The sequence below is a fragment of the Pectinophora gossypiella genome, chromosome 8 (assembly GCF_024362695.1).
Source record: "Pectinophora gossypiella chromosome 8, ilPecGoss1.1, whole genome shotgun sequence".
Classification (NCBI taxonomy): Eukaryota; Metazoa; Arthropoda; class Insecta; order Lepidoptera; family Gelechiidae; genus Pectinophora; species Pectinophora gossypiella.
The window spans coordinates 4,780,570-4,800,654 of record NC_065411.1 but is presented as its reverse complement, the minus strand read 5'-3'; the positions used below and the strand labels follow the sequence as shown (position 1 = coordinate 4,800,654).

General features: G+C 38.7%; 1 protein-coding gene across 1 annotated transcript in view; it reads right to left on the bottom strand.

Annotated features, from left to right (window-relative positions):
• LOC126369014 (chaoptin-like) overlaps nucleotides 1-20,085 on the bottom strand; it is a 36,060-nt gene that overhangs the window by 1,868 nt on the left and 14,107 nt on the right. Inside the window, exons 2-5 of the mRNA XM_050013303.1 lie at nucleotides 6,572-6,748; nucleotides 3,427-3,571; nucleotides 3,244-3,354; nucleotides 175-3,161 (exon numbers count right to left, since the gene is read on the bottom strand). Coding sequence (XP_049869260.1) covers nucleotides 175-3,161; nucleotides 3,244-3,354; nucleotides 3,427-3,571; nucleotides 6,572-6,746 — 3,418 coding nt within the window. The 5' untranslated portion in view covers nucleotides 6,747-6,748. The remainder of the gene's footprint in view (nucleotides 1-174; nucleotides 3,162-3,243; nucleotides 3,355-3,426; nucleotides 3,572-6,571; nucleotides 6,749-20,085) is intronic.

Genomic DNA, 20,085 nt, shown 5'->3' with positions numbered 1-20,085 from the left:
ACACTTGGACCCATTATGCCATGGCGTGATTATAGCACTTTCCGAGTTTACAACTAAACTCATTTTCGCGTCTCATTTTTTATAACATTATCTTTCGTGCTGTAATTGGAAATAATAAGCGCAGGGTTTCTGTGTAGATTAGTTTGGTAAGTTAATATTGCACGGACAATTTACCTGATAGCAATTTTGTGGCGACGTGACTCCAGCTCGTGAAATTTGGATAGAAGATAGCCGGATTAAGCGATGTGAGTTGGTTATAACTTATGTCGACGCCCAACTGCGGAACTTGGCCGAGGTGCTTCATAAACGCAGTCGGCAGTTTCGTTAGCGACGTCTTCGTAATCCTGATAAATATCTCTTGGCTGTCGGCAAATGGCTCGAACGCCTCGTCCGATATCCTCCGCAAACTGCCTCCCCTTATTTCTAAATAGCGGAGATTCCTTGCATCAATTCCGTGTAGCTGCGTGTCCATTACATCGTCCGTCCAGTCTATCACTAGTTTATACAGCGACGGGAGGGAGGAGGTGATGTTAGATAAGCGGAAAGTGGAATGGTTGATCGATGACCACGACTGGAGATGCAAGGAACGCAATGAGATTAAGGGACGGAAGGAATCTTGGTCGACTATGTCTAAGTATTTGAGCCCATTTAAATTTAAATGAGATAAGTTATGCAACCACTTGAAACTATTTGGCGTGATTCTTACTATAGGGTTACATGAGATATCTAGAACGTTCAAATTATTTAAATGAAACCACATCTTTGGCACTAAAGAGGTAAGACGATTATGACTAAGGTCTAAGTGGCGAAGATTCACTAGCCGTTTAACATCAGTCTCCTTAAAACTGTTTATGTAATTTGAAGTCAAATTGAGACTCGTTAAGTTCGTCAAAGGTAGATAAGGCACTGACTTTAAACTTACATTTGCAAGATTCAAATGCCTCAAGTTGGGGAGGTTGTGAAACAGTTCCTTGAAGTTTGCCTTCACCGAGTTGAAGCTAAGGTCCAGCTGGCGCAGCCCTCCCAGACTCGAAAATGTGTTATCCGACAGCACAGTTAGCAAATTGTGACCTAGATTCAGGTTCAATAAAAACTGCGTGTTACGGAATATACTGTTATCCAGATATTCTATCCGGTTATGAGACAGGTCAAGGTATCTCAGTGTGAATCCAATCTGGGAGAGCGCCGTCAGCGGGAACAGCGATATTTCATTAAAACTCAAATCCAAGTGCTCTATGATGGTGTTTTTAAATACATCTCTAGGTAAAAGCCTTAAATTATTATGGTCCAATTTTATATATCTCAATTTATTCAAATTATAAAATTGTTCTACAGATAATTGAGAAAGTATATTGTAAGATAAATCTAGTATCTGTAAGGAGACTAAGCTATTAAACGATTTTCTTTTTATATTGTTTAAGCTATTTTTATGCAAGTCTAATATTTCTAAATACACCGCTTCCCCAAAAGCTTCACTCGATATGTGGATAAGTTTATTATGAGACAATATAATGTGTCTTACGGATGTTTCTATTGCAATAAAGAAATCGTTTGGCACTTCTTGCATGTCGTTATACGACCCATCAAAAATATTTACAGGCAATCTTGACTCGCCATCAATATATCTGATATGATTTTTACTTACATTGAACGTAAAAGTAACGTCTTCATTGGAGACGTTATGAAACGAAGAGAGCGATAAATATGTGAAGTTGTTTCCCTGCAGTTCTAATACTTCTAGTTTGGGTAAATTAGCAAAGGCTTCCGCTTCCATCGAATCGATTATGTTCCCCGCGAGAGATAAATATCGCAAGTTCGGTAAGTTCGTGAAACTGTGCTTAGTCAAGTTGTTGATTCGGTTGTAAGATAAATCTAAATTTCTTAAGTCGAGCATATTCGCAAAAGTTCTGCTGTGTATTACTCCTATGAAATTGTAAGCGACTCGCAAGTCGCTGAGGGAAATTGAAATATTTAGGTAGTCGACGACGATGTCTACGATCCTGTTATAGTCCAAGTTTAAATATTTCAAATATGGAAACGCGGCGGTGTCTGATAGCTTGAGGATATGGAAATCGTTATTATCGTACGACAGCCAACTGAGATTTTCTAATCCCTCGTCTATTTCGAAGGGGAAATAACCACTGAACAATGTAGAAGACGACTCGATAACGTGCAAAGAACCCGTTACGTTCGAGAAAGCTTGCGGATGCACGTAATACAAATCGTTAAAGCTCAAATTAATCTCTTTTACCGGCATGGTTGCCGGAAAAACGTTCTTATAAATCTGTGAGATCCTGTTACCTCTCAAGTTGATAGTCCCGAGGGAGGTGGACCAGTCGAGGAATTCGTTAGGTAACAAATTAGATATCCTGTTGTAGCTTAAGTCGAGATAGCGAATGGAGCCGGGTTCGAGAGTTTGAAGTGCGGAGGGTATTGAAGTTAAAAAGTTGCCGGCGAGCGAGAGTGTCTGGATGCGGGGCGGGAGCGCCGGCGACTCCTCCAGCCGGTTGTAGGCCAGAGATAAATGGCGGAGGCGCGCCACCTGACTCAAGCTGTCCCCCAGCTGCGACAATTTGTTGTGCTCCACTTCCAAACGCTCCAGCGAGTTTTTCAGCGACAGGAACACGTCGCGATGTATAAATACTATATTATTAAACGACACCGACAACCTCTCCACTCTATTGTTAACGTAGACTAACTTCGGTATCACGGATAGCTCGTTAAAATCTAGAATTATTTGCCTAATTTGAATTTGTCTAAGAACAGATATTTGCGTTGTATCATTAATTTTATTGTTGCTCAAATCCAACTTCTCAATTTTCCTGGTTTTGTTATCTGGGCAATTTGAATTTCTGTCGAACGTAATTGTGTTGTGTCTTAGATGTATAGATTGAAGTCTGGGCAGATTAAAATATAAATCACACGAAACATCGTGTAGGAAGTTATTGGATAATTTCAGGATGGATAGGGAAGGTGGAAATGCGTCTGAGCTGATGGTCCGTAGATGATTTCCTTCAAGATCCAATTGTACAAGATGATAAAGAGACATCAGCGCGTGAGGCTTCAACTGCGTTATCTGATTGTTGCTCAAAGATAAACTCGTTAAAGTTTCTTCCAAGTGATGCCATTTTATGTCGGTCCCAACCTGTGCGATGTTGTTGCTAAAACAAATATTTGAACGTAAGTAAAAATATCAGCCAATTAAAAGTTTGATAGAATTTAGATTCCAAAGTTTGTGCTTACTTCTGCAGATTTAACCAGTTTAAAACTTTTAAGTCTCTCAAACCTTGTTGCGGTATTTCAGTGAATTCGTTGTAACCGAGGTCTAGGGAGGCTAGCGTGGCAGCCATGGAACTGAAAATAAACGATATTACTTGTTTCCACTTTCTTGGTTTCCTGCACAGCACTTTTTGAAGTTTTACTTACGTAAACGCGTGTTGTTCGATGTAATGTAATTTGTTAGCTACTAGTACTAAAGTCTGTAATCGCAATCCGTCGAGTGCACTCTCTGAGATTACTTCCAAGTTGGACATGCTGATGTCCAGATGTTGTAACTCTATCCGGGGCCATTCTGAAACAAAAGTAAATTTATGAATATATTACTGTTACTAACTTTATAGTTAACGTGCTTGCTTGCTTTACAGCTAACGTGTTTGTTACTTTTGTTAGCTATTCAAAACATACATATACAGGGTGTTAGTGACATCGTAACGAATACTCCGGGGGATGATTCAGACCATGATTCTGAGTTAATATCAAGTGGAATTTTTCGTCGCAAAATTCATGATATTTTTTTAGTTTTTTTGAATTATTTTCAATTCTATACTTTTGCGATGGAAAATTAAGTTAGAATAATCAGCGAATCATCCCTCTCAGTATTCGTTACGATGTCACTTACACCCCGTACAACTTCATACAGTAGCCATACTAGTAGGTATGGGTGTTAATGACACCGTAACGAATACTGAGGGGGATGGTTCAGACCATGATTCTGAGTTGATATCAAGTAGAATTTTCAGTCTGAATATTCATATTTTTTTTGTGTTTTTTTTTTAATTATTTTCAGTTCCATACTTTTGCGACGGAAAATTCCACTTGATATCAACTCAGAATCATGGCCTCAATCACCCCTCAAAATTTTCGTTACGATGTCACTAACACCCTGTATGTAAGCCTGTTTTGAATAACTAACAAAAAGTGTCCGAAAGGAGTTCCAATACTCTATTTCTCTATTTTACTGCCCACTCTTCGCGCCCAATTGGGCACCCTCGAGCTTGTTGTCTTAACTTTTCTACCGGCTGAGAGTCCTCAGCGCTCTCCATTTGGCCGGTCAAGTAGTTAATGCCATTTGCGGTAAATCTACAATAAGTCACGTCAAAAAAAATACTGTCAACCCTTTCGGGGATACAGACGTAATGACTACATATGACTTTTACAGATATGATGACTATACTGTGTATGTATGTGTACAGTCATGAGCAATATAATGTACCCACTTTAGGACTCTGTCGCACTAACATATTTGACATTTAGTGAGACTTACAGTTCAATAATGTCAAAAAAGTTAATGTGACATGGTACCAAAGTGTATACTATACATATTAATGCTCGTGACCGTACTAGATACTCTTTTTTATTATTAATTTCTTCTCGAAACCAAAACAGTTTTACTCGTAATCTCCAATTACTTGTATTATTCATAAAAGCGTAGTTTCCAATTCAATTAATTTTGCCTTTCAGCAACGAGATGTAACGAAATATATATTTCCATTTTTGAAACTCGACCTAAATTGACAATGTCTCCAATTTACTTCTTTTATTTGTACAAAACATGACAGAACCAATAAGTTAGGTATTCCTAGACGAGCTTCTGTAACAAGACCCTGAAAGCAAATATGAAAAAAATAAAATTATTTACCAGAAAACTCATTTAGAGGTATACGTATATCTAAAAAGTGAAATTATGTGAATACTTCTGTCTTTTGGTTTGTAAAGTTGATTACAAACTTCATCAAATAGTGTCAGTGTTTTTATTAAGCCGCCAAAGGCCCCTAACATGGCTCATGTAACGACTACTTACTTACATCAGTAAGCAGTAACCGGGACGGTTTAACGTGTCTTTCGAAACACGGATCATCTTACTTTCGGACAATTAGGTAATCAGCTTGTAATGTCCTAACCAAACAAGGGATAACAAAGTGATTTTTGTGATATGTCCCCAACGGGATTCGAATCCGGGACCTCCGGATCGTGAGCTCAACGCTATTTAAAAATATAAAAAAAAACCATTAATTTTGCGATGGAAAATTCCACTTGATATCAACGCAGAATCATGGACTGAATCATTCCTCAAAAGTTTCGTTACGATGTCACTAACAACCCGTATAGCAAAGTGTTCGAGGTTGACCATTTTTAATGAAGTTAAATTCTGATTTGATTTGACGTATAATATAATATCGTAATACTTAAGTATAATTTCTAATTTCTCATCTATTGTACGCGACACGAAACAAGTCTTTCGGATTTTAATGGAACTAATTGACAAGTCATACAAAGTCATAATAATTCTATGAATATTTGGCGATGCCAGCGGCCGCGGGGTTCTACCACTTAATTCACCTACTTTTAATTGTTTTGATATCGCACGGCTGTGAGAAAGGTTGCTAACATGTTTAATTAACATTGACACTGTCGTATTTTAACCCACAATTTGATATGCCGTTAAAGTTGGTAGCAGTTTAAGAATTAGAAAGTTTTGTATCAAGACCTATAATATAATAGCCAATAAGTAAGTGGTTCTTAATTGTATGTAATTTTCACCATCCTTCGGTCAAAGGAAGGTATAGAAAATTCGATAGTCTCTGTGATCTAGTGGTTAGAGCGTTAGGTTCACGTTCTGGAGGTTCGGGTTTGTTTACCGATGAGGACATTGTCGAAATCACTTTGTGAGACTGTCCTTAATTTGGTAAGGATTTTGCAGGCTTGAATCCCGTTTCTGTTATGTTATGTTATGTATATGTGAACAACAGGATGTTTTAGGGAAATTGAAGTATGCTTTAGCGGAAATTCGATGACATATATTATGTAGAGTCGGCCATTGTTAAGCATAGTGATGTCTAGTGATGGGTTAATATCACGGAATAGAAGAAAGAGGTTGGAAAAGCCCAAACGCGCATTTTGTATGAGAGCCGCTGTCGCCGGTTCAACCCCACTCTCTTTTACTACTACTCTTGCAAACAGATAACTACGATAGCCATTTTATAACCAATCACACTAAGGTTTTTAACTTTCCTGTGATAAAGAGGGATCACCTTGCATGACAGTCGATATTCAACTTACACGACACAAGACGACCTTTTAATATATTTACGTAAAGTTTGCGGACCAGTGGAGTGCAATTATAAACTATTTGCTCATACTTGTATGGCGCGCGATTTGCGCTAACTTGGCCTTTCCAACCTTTTTCTTCTATTCCATATTTTTTTTGACGTGCTTATTGTGGATTAGGACGTTCTTAAAGTGGGAGCATTCCCGGGAAGGGCACATGACTGGTTAAGGACAGCAGAATCACCTGGGAACCGGTGCAGCGGCACGGCGATGCAGGACATGTGCGCGGGCCGGCACGAGCAGAGCGGGCTGCCGGCGCAGGGCTCCACTCTCTCCGGGGCCAGCGCGCCCACCAGCAGGCATGCCGCCAGCCAGGCCCGCTGCAGCGCCCATCGCGCGCTACCATCGCTCCACACCATCACTGTCAGAGAAATGTAAATGGATGAGTTTTCAAAAGTGTCTGTGAGTACATAACTTCGGTAGCAAATTTTTTGTAGTATTGACTACAAATAACGGCCTTATCGAAGGTTAAAGTCAGTCAACTTTTGAATTTTGTCTAAACTGTCGCTTTATCGTTAGAAAACACAGTGCAATGAGAAAATATTAATAAATTCTTTTATTTAGATTCAAACTCGTGCCGTTAATGTATTTTTTTGTGTTAGTTTTGTCATGGTATACCCATAAAATAATATGAGGTTACCTTTCAATCAATTGGCCTTTGATAGACTGAAATGGAAAATGCTACACCGACAAGAGCGTGGCTCTTAAATTGATGATGATGACCTTTCAATCGGTGATATTGCACTTGAACGCGAAAAAACGTATGCAGTATTTCTTTTATCAGATTGAATTGCAAACGATTTCAAAACGCCACAGTGACCTGAGGTGACTTGTAAATCCAACTATAGGTAACACCACACATCAATTTTTAACACTGTCACTGTCATTTTTCGTAATCGTTTGAGACTTGGCTAAAGCAGGGACGACAGAGATGGAACGAAAAACTTCAAAAAAAGAAAAAAACACTTTTGCTTATCGCCAATTCTAACAAGACAAGAGTTTTGTTTATTTCCGAACTTAGACATGCTAATAAACCTCCTACGTCACACTTCTAGGGCTTATTTCAAGCTTTCATTGCTTCAACTTGTCCTTCATCGTTGTTGCTAACATGACAGTGCGTAATTTTCATATCAGATGTAGCTGACAGCGTCTAGAATGGAGTAGTAGCGTGCGTGTCTCGCTAAACATCATGTCTGATAAATAGCCATCATGCAATAGGTCTTATTCGAACACGAAATGACGAATATATCTCCAAAATACCGATTCAGCAACAAATCTGAAGTTATATCTCATAGTCGTGTCTGTCATGTCGCTTGATAGAATCCGACAATTCTATATGCAACGCAATTGCCAAAAATGCTAGAAAATCGATTTTAGTACGTTATGTATGAAAACGCTGAGTCGCTGTGTCCATGGTTCCTGTGTTTTAGGAACTTTTTGCGGTCGGTGACTGTTTTGCTTCTGTTAACAGTCTCTGTTTTGCAATACTTTGCGAACAGGCGAAACCATTCACAACAAATAAAAGGAAAGTTTATGGGAAGTTTCTAGAAGACTATAAAGTACACCAATTGCAGCTGCTTACGAAACCAGTATAATATACAAAAATAAGAAATTATTACATTGTGGTTTACAGTATTATGTACTTTCTAGAGACATTTTAACAGCCTCCATGGTCTAGCGGCAGAGCATTGAGCTCACGATTTGGAGGTTCCGGATTCGAATTTCGATGGGCACATATCACATCACTTTGTGATCCCCATAACATCCGATTTTCTGAAAGTGAGATGATTCGTGCTTCGGAAGGCACTTTAAGCCGTTGGTTAAACTTTTTAAATTAAGAACCTTAAAGTATTAATGTAAAAGTAGGTTGCAGTCTTGGGTTCCAGTATTTTCCATTCCAGTCGACTGCACAGAATATTTGTTGTGCTAGACCAGAAATTTTCCGGTAAAAAGAGGTCTTCACATAATGTTCTCCGTGCCCGTATATGGAAGCTCGTTACGACTAACATAATTATGGGACGCTCCTTATGACGACACTCGCTCTGTCTTTGGGGTTATTAAATTAAATTAAAATTTCTTTATTTCAGATAACAATGATCCATAATTTACATAATAAAACATTCAAATATCTTAAAATAATAAATATAATAAAATAGAATTAGATAAAACAAATAAAATCAATTAAAATAGAATATCAACAATACCTTCTCACCGGCATCGATACAGGCACATGTCTGTCGCAGCAATGCCGGAGATAAGGACAGTCCAGCCTATCACCGATCATTTGCAGGATGACATTGGAGCTGGCCCGCACTCTGCGCACCAGGGACATGCCGCGGGCGCGCATCGTCGCATGGAAGCAGGCGGTGCGCGCCGCCGCGAACATACCCGACGCGCTGCAGAACCGAGGCAGCCCCAATATCACCCTGAACGCATTATTGTACAGGATGCGGAGGTCGTTGTAACAGCGCTTAGTGTAATTCGCCCACAGGCTGCAGGTGTATAGTGATGTACAATACGCACGAAAGAGTGTAATTTTAACCTCTGGTGTACATCGCGCAAACCTGCGGGCTATCATATTAGCCCTTACAGACAGCGCCCTCCGCTCCCGCTCAATATCCGCATTGTCACTGAGGTCAGCAGTAACTATGTGCCCCAGGTACTTAAACTGATATACCCTCTCCAAGGGCGTACCATTCAGCAACACCGGAGGAACGTTCTCTGGGCATTTATTACCCGCCTCAAAGACCATGCACTGGCTTTTCCTAATATTATATGTTAAACCGTGACCACCTGCATACTCCTCACAAATCCGCATCAGTCTTCTCAAACCGCAGACCGACGCACTGAGCAGCACCATGTCGTCAGCGTAACTCAGATTATTAACACAAACGCCATCCACATGGCAGCCGACACGCGTGCTGCTCAGCGCGGCGATCAGCTCGTTCATGTAAAGGTTGAACAGGGTCGGAGACGTCAACCCACCCTGCCGCACTCCACACTCGAGTCGATACGTCTCCGACACTTCCCCTGCCCATCTGACCATGTTGGACTGGTGCGCGTACCAATACCGAAACATATTAATTAGTTCCTGAGGTAGGTTTATGCTCCTCAACTTATCCCATAACAAGTCATACCGAACCAAGTCGAATGCTTTGGACAGGTCAAGGAAGCAAGCATATACAGGCGTCTGACGGTCTGTGTAGTATTTGACGGTATGCTTAAGACACAGAATTGCACTCTCAGTAGATAATCGTGGTCGAAATCCAAATTGATTATCATGTAGCGATACGTACTTATTTAACTGTGTATTAAGCAGCCCGTCAAAAACTTTTGCTACAACAGTGGCAAGAGAGATAGGTCTGTAGTTAAGTTTGTCGGTAAGGTCACCTGTTTTATTCTTCACCACAGGCACTACCACTGTTTTCATGAAGTCGGCTGGTAAATAGGAATGACCCACACAAAGTGAATAGAACATGGCCAACACTCTGGCAATGTGCGGCCCGGCGTGCTGCAGGTGTTCGATGCTGAGCCCATCGTGGCCCGGGGATTTACCTCTTGCTATAAGCTTTATAGCTTTATCGACATCTTTCGCAAAAAATTTCGTAACCGGTTGACAGTTCATTTCAGCATCAAGCACCCACCCCCCCGCCGGACCCAATGGCGAACTGACCGAAAAATGGTCCTTCAGGATATTCGCTATATCATCTTCACTTGCCTTTTATACTTATGAGCTTCGTCTTTGAGCAAATTTGTTTCAATACACAAGCCTCGGTGCCTATTAACGTAATCAAAGCACATTGTATAATGAGGGACTTTCCAATCGGTATTCCCCAAACACACGATAGATGGCGTTGTTCACTTTTATCAACAGAGACCCGCACATACACACAACCGTACACTCGCAAACACACACTTGAACACACACACACACACACACACACACACACACACACACACACACCTACACATTTACACACACACACACGCACACACACACACACACACACACACACACACGCACACACACACGCACTAATGCCAATGGAAAGTTACATTACAATACAAACTAAATACAAATTTCAAAAATTTACATATAAATATAAAAGCATGCCTGATTTTTTCATTTTTAATCATTTTTATTTTTTTCTTTTTTTTAAGTTCTTTTGTCAGTTAGTGTAAGGTACAATTACGAAATTTTTTATGGAAGAACGGATTCACCTAATACAAGCATATCTAGGTATGCTTAAAAGGTGGCTCCAAACCCAGTATAAACTATGTACGAAAAGATACTGCAATAAACCTTTTTTTTATTTTTACTTTTCACGTAATAATTGCCTATTTTCTCATTGCTGGGGTAAAATAATGTAGTTAGATATTATTGAGGGAGTATGTCATTATACTTAGCTCATGTAACTACTACTTACATCGGTAAGAAATATCATTGTATTGATGTAAGTAAAGTAGTAACAGGGACCAATGGCTTAACGTGCCTTCCGAAACACGGATCATCTTACTTTCAGACAATCAGGTGACTAGCCTGAAATATCCTGAGCAAACTAGGGATCCCAAAGTGATTTTTATGATATGTCCCCACCAGAATTCAAATCTGGGACCGAATTGTGGGCCCAACCACTGGATCACAGAAGCCGCCCTTCACTTTAAAGGTAAGACCTATTTTACTTATAAATAGTTAGTTAGGTAGCTACCTACCTAATTCCGGTGCAATGCTATTCAATATTACTATTATTAAAAAACAAAGCTCTAAATATCTACATTATAAGGTATAACGACACCTAGAATTAATAGATAGAATTAACGAATTTTGTGTCATTTTATTGCACAGTAGCCCTAAATAGCCCTTTGTCAAGCCATGGCATTTGAAAAGGTTAATTATGATTGTGACACCAGAGAGGTAGTACCCGCCAGTTGAAAGTCAATAATTTATTTGATACTTTAAAACTTTTAATTGTCTTCTAAGAATAATTTGTATTTTGAGTATAATTATATGAAAATTATATCAGTAATTCTCCTGCAAAGCTAATAGTACTTCAACAGTTTTTTCGTAACGAGCACTTAATTATATATCTAATTAGGTTCTAGTAGCAATATAGTTATAGTGATTATTATAATTGCCGCCGTATATTACCTCGTAACAAATTAATAATAAGTAATTAACGGTGAGTTTCAGAGTACCGGCCCTCGCGGCACAGCAACCGCGCCGCGGGCTGCGCGAATTATATCGAGAGCTTTGACTAATAGGCGTACGACGTATATCCACGTAGATAGCATCAGCTGCGTCTATTGGCCGAAACTCCCGATATAATTTGCGCAGCGGGCGCGGCGCGGTGGCCGTGCAGAGCCTGCTGACGTCAGTATAATTAGTGCCATAACAATATATCCCAATGGGAGGTTTGAAGCCGTGGTAACCCAGTTGGTAGAACGCTTGCCTCTCACTTTGAGGTCGCAAGTTCGAGTCCAGCACAGGCCTCAACCAAGGATTGTCGAATTTGTTTTCGGAATTCATGTTTGGATTATAAATGATTATCACGTGCTCAGCGGTGAAGGAAAACATCGTGAGGAAACCCACATTCCCGAGAAATGCATTTTCGGAGGTATGAGACGTCATCTATAGGTATTGGGCTGGTTTTCCCTTCGTGGGTTGGAAGGTCAGACAGGCAGTCCCTTCTGTAAAAAACCGGACCTGTCAAATCTTCAGGTTAGGTAAGCGGACCCTGTGAAAAACGGGATAATGCTAGGGGGGTGATGGGGGGTTTAAAGCCCCAGGCGGGATTCAAACCCGTTACACTAAGTATTATTATTACTTATTCTATGTCACTACGATGTAGGTAAGTTACGCAATAGTTTTGGTTTTTAAACATGGATTAGCATCTGGTTAGTTTTGGGTGGTGTTTTCGCTCTTTTCAGTTTGAAACATTTGTAATATATCTATTAAAACTTTTGGGTCCCGATTAGATACAAATCTCCGCAATATGGGAGCTTATACTCCTTTTAATTAAATATTATTTGTGTGAGTAAATTTATAACGGATAAAATTTATAATTAGCCATAATATGTTTAGGTAGGTATTACGAGGTATAATATGTATAAAGAAATCATGTTAATATATTATTAAAAAAAATAATTCACTTGCTGAACATACCATGGACTGCTTATAATAAAAAAAAAAGACATGGTGTAGATATGGTAGACAAACTCCAGGCTCCAGGTTTATCGCCAGTCATTTGGCTCTCTACTAAATTATTATTCGAAACATAACATAAAGTCACGGCTATATCCCAAGTGGGGTAGTCATAGAACATCCATCGCAAGATGTTTTAGTACCTCATCGAGTTTTGTTAACCCAACGTGGCTTGACCGTTTCATTACTACAAGAACTACTTAACAGAATGGCAATGAACAGTCGATAAATTTGTCACCCATGGTGACGGCATGAAATTGATTTTTCACCTTTCCCAAATTTCAGCTTTCTAAGACATCTGAAAATACTTTAGATTATATCAGTGGGTGTCAAAATCGGGTTATTTGCATATTAATAAAATTTGAAGTATTTATAATAGCTATGCGTTTGAAACTATATCTTTAATAGTTTACTGCTGACTTCATATCCTGAGGAATTGGTTTATCTGGGGCCTGTTTCATAAAACTTACAATTGTAAATTACAACGACAATTTGGTGTGCATTACGTAGCTAATATGAAACTGCAAAATATTCATGATCACACTCTCCGCAATGTACATCAAATTGTCATTGTAATTTACAATTGTAAGTTTTATTAAACAGGCCCCTGGTATAATCCAAACCAGCGATAGGAGGGTTAAAAAATCGACGAAATGTTTCGAGAAAAGGTAGGTAATGCCCTGCCCTTGCGTTTCGATTTGCTCGTCTTGGCGGTGGCACTCCCGGACCTCCAGATTCTATCCAATAACTACTACGTTTACAATACTCAGGCTATTCCTTTTATTTTACCGAAGCCACGATTGCGGTGAAAAGAGAGCCCGTGATATGAAAACTAAAGCGTAATATCTGCGGGAATGTCAACAGAATGTCCTAGTGCGCAGAATCTTGAAAGGTTGAGGAACGGGAATAATGTGACACGTGCCAGAAGAAAAAGATTTCGAATAATATCTGAATAAGTTTCATATTTTGTCGAATACGCAGGCTATGTGAATTAGTCGGTCGAGAATCATAAACAATTTTACGACAAGAGTACTCCCATGAGTACTCTTGTCGAAAATCCATATTTATCAATAGACGGGTTAACTTTTTGGTACATATATGTATAAGATCAAACCATTTTCCCGTTGGGGCAGACAGACACCACGGAATTTCACTTACTATGATCTTGACACACCATTTTCCCTTCATACACTCTCAGAAAAGATTGACTGAAGAGAATTATGTCGTTTCGAGTTATTATTAGGTCAGACGTAGAAGAACCTCGAGCATAATACAGAAAACAGGGTATTTGACTGGGTCAAAGATTAAAAAATGATTATAAAATGCTAATTTAGAAATAGATAATAGTCTAAGATGATCAAAAACAATCTCATTTTGTTTTTCGACTTATTTTTCGAATTTAATTACGAATTAAGTAACGGTGAGTACGACGTTTGATCGCTTTCATTGATGACGTCACAGGACAGTATTTCCCTACAAACTCCAAAGAAAACTTTCGTTTTGACGTTTCCTAAAGAGTATCTCATTTGACTAGGTTGTCAAGTAGTCTATTATCGAGATTTCATCGAAGCTTTTGAATTTCGTAGGTAGTGTGGTAAACCGGCTTGCTTCTCAAACGGGGAGCGCCGGTTCGATTCCCGGTACCGGACTTGCACCAATGAGTTATTAATTTATCTTAAGTGCAGTTATCACTAACACAGTTGGCTCGACCATTATATGTCGTGATACGGCTCACCACCTATCACGTTGGTCTAACAGAAAGCTCGGGGAGGTAATAATAATAATAATAATAACACCTCTCGACATCTTGAGCTGCTCACAACCATGTTGCTGCCTTGCCGTCCAGTCGCGTCGGCTAGATAGGTGGCCCATCCAGTGAGTGGCGAGTCGCCGCCTGCTCATTTATCCATGTTTACCAACATTGGTCGAGCAGGCGCCATAGTCCCCCATAGCTCCAGTATCCCGGTCCACTAACCCCCAACCCAATAGCCCAGTTCCCTTTGTTCCCATAATCTGCAATAGTCCTACACGAACCGGGGATTGTCTTTGGGTGCACTCCCATAGTGCATACAGGGATAATCGCCGGTTGGTGTCACACCACATTTAGATTAAACTGTCTTAAGGGGCCTCTACGTGTTGGCTTCGGTCCCACGCACGCCTTCCAAAAGTCCGGGCCTCCATAGGCCCGAGATATGAAAAAGACATACAATAATAATAAGAATCTTTATTTCGCACCATAACTCAACATAAGGAAATATGAAATGTGACAATATAAGTAGATGACAATGGCAAATATAAAACTATTAACTAAATGTTCAGTTGTGGCAGACTGGTGCCCGAGCTAGGCAGTGACAGGTCACCAGGCCTCCACTCCTGACCGCGGCATGCAACACGGTTTAGTACATACAATTGATGATATTCGCATATACAATGTGATAGATGTCCAACCAGTTTAAAGTGCGAAAACAATATTATGGTAAGAAAATAAGAAATATACGTAGTTTAAAAATAATAATAATAACAAAAAAAATATAAAAAGAAAAGTATGTGTGTGTGTGTGTGCGATACTGATAAGAAGCTGTGGAGGTGTGGCTAGGCATTTAGTTCATATTGTGATGAATGTAACTCTGACTACTCCAATTGGGATGTAAGTCGTGAGCTTATGTTATTACGTTTAAATCACGTTTTTATGCCTCTACCGAAGAATTAGTGTTATAATAATAATAATAATAAAACACTTTATTGCACACAAATTTACAAAACATTTACAGGATAAACTTATTCTAAGGTGGGCAAAGGCGGCGTTATCGCTAAGAGCGATCTCTTCCAGACAACCTTCGGCAAAGGATTTGCTAAATGTGTACAGCGCAGTGTAGCGCGCAAATAAGTAAGTGTTATAGTTATTGCTATAGTCTCTTCATGAAGGTCTCTCTGTTTCGAAGTTTGATTTTGATATACGGTCAAATTCACCCAAAAACTTTGAACTCTCACCGAAGATAATTACCTACTTAAAGCGAAACGAATTTGAAATCTTTTAAGCGAACATTAACCACTTTAATTATTAATCCCTCCAATCTTTCCTAAAAGAAACTCGTTTACATAATTAACTGCTTCTCAACGGAATGAAGAGGTTTCTGAAAGAAGGTTTTCAATGTAGCCCTTGAAAGCTCTGAGCAATTTAATTTGGTTAAATTGCAATACAATAATGTTCACCCAATTAATTCTGTGGCATATTATCGTGGAAACAATAGCTATACTTAATTAAAAAGTTTATTTTGTATGAAAACTATGAGCATTATTCGAAAATTGCGTGAGTGGGATTAAAAAATCAGCGGGTATGAAAACGTGTGTCGCCCTCATTGTAAAATTGTCCATGAAGATGAGTGTATCAGTTTTTAATTGGAAAAACTCGAATCCTCGTTATAAATACATTACTTACTTATAATTTCATTGCATACGATGTATTCGGCAAATTAAATGTGAATAATTATTACACCATTTAATATTTATTATTCAGTTTGCATTACGACTGGAGTAATTATGTTTTATTTTTAATTTGTATTGAAACTGTTCCGTCTCTTTATTTAAAACCTACTTATCTCGAATTACTTTGAATTAATAATTATAAGTAAAATGGGAAGAGATGATGATGATTTTTCTGTCTAAAATATTTTTTTTTTGCTATGTCCATCTTAGACTTAGTATTAATAGTGGCTGCAAGTTGTCTTTGATTACTTGTACCACTGCCCACTCTATTTTATAGAAGTCAGTTTGTATAAGTATATTTCTTGGTCTTAGTATATTTTAATTATCAAATTAACAAAAGGTAGTGTTAAACAGACCCGTCACAATCGGAATCCCTAAAAAACATTTGCGTAGAGACTATATAGACACCTCTTTCATTACCGTAATTTTTAACGCACGAGTTCTCAAAGGGATTTTGTTTGACAGGAGGTTGTTTGGTTATTTACGCTAAGCGAAGGTGCTTTATAGAGGCCATGAGTGGATATAAAGGCTGGCTTGTAGCCAAGGCGGGAAAAATGCTGGAGCATCTGCGTCGCATTTTGAATAGCGTTACCACAGGCCTCAGTAGACGGAACCCCTGCGTTTTGCTAAGAGAATAACTTTTATCTCATTAAAACCGTGTCATGGTTTCGCGTAGACAGTGTGAAAAATATTCTGTGGCCAACAATCTTGTTTTTTTAAAGTGCGGCTCTTGTTTTATGTAGTTTTTATTTTGTAGAGGAAATAATTTCTCGCATTTTGTCATTATAACAATGAGGTTGCTATAGAAACGATTTATATATCAATGCATTATCTTCTTATCGTGCGGGTTGATGAGGTTAGTATTTCACCTCACAACAGGATTGATGTCAGGTTTATTACTGAGCCGCCAAAGGTCCCTGACATGGCTCATGTAACGATTAAATAAATGCAATATAAGAAAATATTGTAAGATACATAGACGGAATTCGGCGAATGTCGTTTCTTCTAAGGAAGTGAAAGAATTGGCTTTTGATAGACAGGAATGGAGAATGCTACACCAACAAAGGCGTGGTAAATTAGTAATGTGTGAGATATATGTAGAAATACATACATATATACGGTAGCAAACTATAAAACGCATAAGAACGTGTTGTTTATCATTTAATTGTGACGTTGATCTAACAGAAAGTTCGATGAAACGTGGGCACCTACTAAATTAGTTCATCCTGCAATGGATGTTCCTCTGCCTAGCCCAATTGAGTATATAGTCATGAGCTTAATGTTACGTCAAATCATCTATAATCCGGAGAAAAAAATAAGGGCGTAAAGCCGATCCCTGACTGCGACTACTTATATATTTATTCGTAATAACATTAAAATACCCTCCATAACAACAGCCTTCATGGTGTAGTGGTTAAAGCGTTAGGCTCTCGATTTGGAGGTTCGGGTTTGATTCCCGATGGAGGCATTGTCGAAACCACTTTGTGAGACCGTTTTTTGTTGTGAACGACGTTGCAGACTTGAATCACCTGATCGTCCGAAAAAGTAAGATGATTCCGCGCTTAGGAGGGCACGTTATGCAGTTGATTCCGGCTATTAGCCGTAAAAACACCTCCACCAATCCGCAGTGGAGTAGCGTGGTGGAGTATGCTCCATACGCCCTCCGGTTGATTGAGGGGAGGCCTGTGGGACATATATGGGTTGATTATGTTATTTTTTGTATGTTAACATTAAAACGCGGAAGTAACTCTGCCTGTCGGTTACCTTTTTACGCTTAAACGGTTTAACGGATTTAGATGTTCGGTATGGAGATAATTTGAGACTTAAGGACGGTTGAACATAGGACAGTTTTTATCCCGAAACTAATCCCTTAAGGGGATGAAAAGGGGATGGACATAAATAAGTCCACGCGGACAACGTCGCGAGCGGAAAGCTAATCATAAGTATTTTATTAAAAATTGAAAGCAGGAATTGAAAACGTTCAATACTAATACAGTCTTTAGATACACGTTTTCCATCAAAAGAGGTCATTCTGCTCAGTACAGTCAGCAATTCCATTTCGCTAGACTTCCCTTACTGTTGCGGAAAGGTAACGTGATACGGTCGGAATGAACAATGACCATCATTACCGGAGATGAATGTTAGTGCAACCACAACCTTCAATGGGAATGATTTCACCAATTTCTAGACTGGCAATGACTTATTGTTACTGTTTGTAATGAATATCAGGCATTGTTAGCAGCTATGTTCGCTTTTATACGCTGGACTTTTTTTGACGTGACTTTTGTACTTGCCCGGAATATTTTGGACTGAGAGCGAATAATATATACGGGGTGTTAGTGACATTGCAACGAAAACTTTAAGGGATCATTCAGACTATGATTCTGAGTTGATATCAAGTGAAATTTTGAAAATTTTGAAAAAAAACACTAAAATTTTCATGAATTTTCTGATAGGAAAATCCATTTGATATTAACTCAGAATAATGAGCTGAGTCATCCCCCTGGGTTTTCGTCACGATGTCACTAACACCCATATGTTCTTGAATGGCTACTTGTATGAGCTTGTACGGGGCGTAAATGACATCGTAACTAATACTGAGGGGGATGATTCAGCTCATTATTCTGAGTTAATATCAAGTGGAATTTTCCATCGCCAATATATAGCATTGAAATTAAAATTTAAAAAAAAAGCAATAATATCACGAACTTTGCAAAAAATAATTCCACTTGATATCAACTCAGAATCATGGTCTGAATCATCCCCCTCAGTGTTCGTTACGATGTCACAAACGCTCTGTATAGAAAATTCCCAGCCACGTTTTACAATCCGACAGAGGGATTGTGTCCTTTCTAACATGACGGACAGTTTATAGGCGATAGGCTGATCCCTTGTCATGTCCATTTTAGGACTTCGTATCAACAGTGTGTGTATTGTATTTAATTACTTGTGGCTCTGCCCATCCCATTAGTGATTACGGGCATGAGTTTAAATACTTTATTGCACACACAGGAAATACAAAATACAAAACCAAAGAGAAATAGAAAGAATACAATAAACGGCCTTATTGCTAAGTAGCATCTTTTCCAGGCAACCTTATGTATACAGGTGTTATTAACATCGTAACGAATACTGAGGGGGAAGATTCAGACCAATAGTTAATATCAAGATGAATTTTCCGTCGCAAAATTCATGTTTCACTCACCGAGCTTTCTCCTTCATAAACACTCATGCCTGTAATAACTAATAGAGTGGACAGAGCTATAAGTAATTAGAGATAACTTTGCTGACTTTTTTTTTAAATTCTAAATTACAAATTGGTTAAGCTTTGGGTTCGCTATCCGGAGGTCTTGGGCTCCATTCTCGATTGGGACACGTTTACTAAATCACTTTGTGATACTGTCCTTGGTTTGGTCAGGACATTCACCTGGTTGTTGGTTGTTGCGTTGCATTTTGAATACTGTTATTATTATTTTGGGTTTGTATTTCTTTTTTTAATTATTTTTAATCTTAGTGTTCTTTTTTATATTATTTCCCGTGTGGTTTCTGTCCTGTGTGACACCACAGACACACATACAGGCATATTACATTTAATGTAACATTACAGTATATTATAGTGCCCGAAAATAATATAATTTTTTCTTTCTTTCTTTCTTTGTCCTGAAAATAAGGTGATTCCGTGTTTCGGGAGGCACGTTTAGCAGTCGGTTTCGGTCACTTTATAAGTACTTAAATAAGTCTGTAGTCTTTACATGTGACGTCAGGAGCCATTGCCGGCTCAACCCTGACGCCACTTAATAATCAACCGGTCATGAATCTCACAAACTACACGAGAGAAGATCATTATTAAAAATAAAATGAGGGAACGTACCTAGAACTTTCTAGGTTACGTTCCCCAAAATAAATATAAATGACCTTGTAAAATGAAATGAAATATAATTATATTTCGGATATTTATCCATATTTTGTTAGTAACAGAATATTGTATAAGTTAGTAAAATTTATAATTT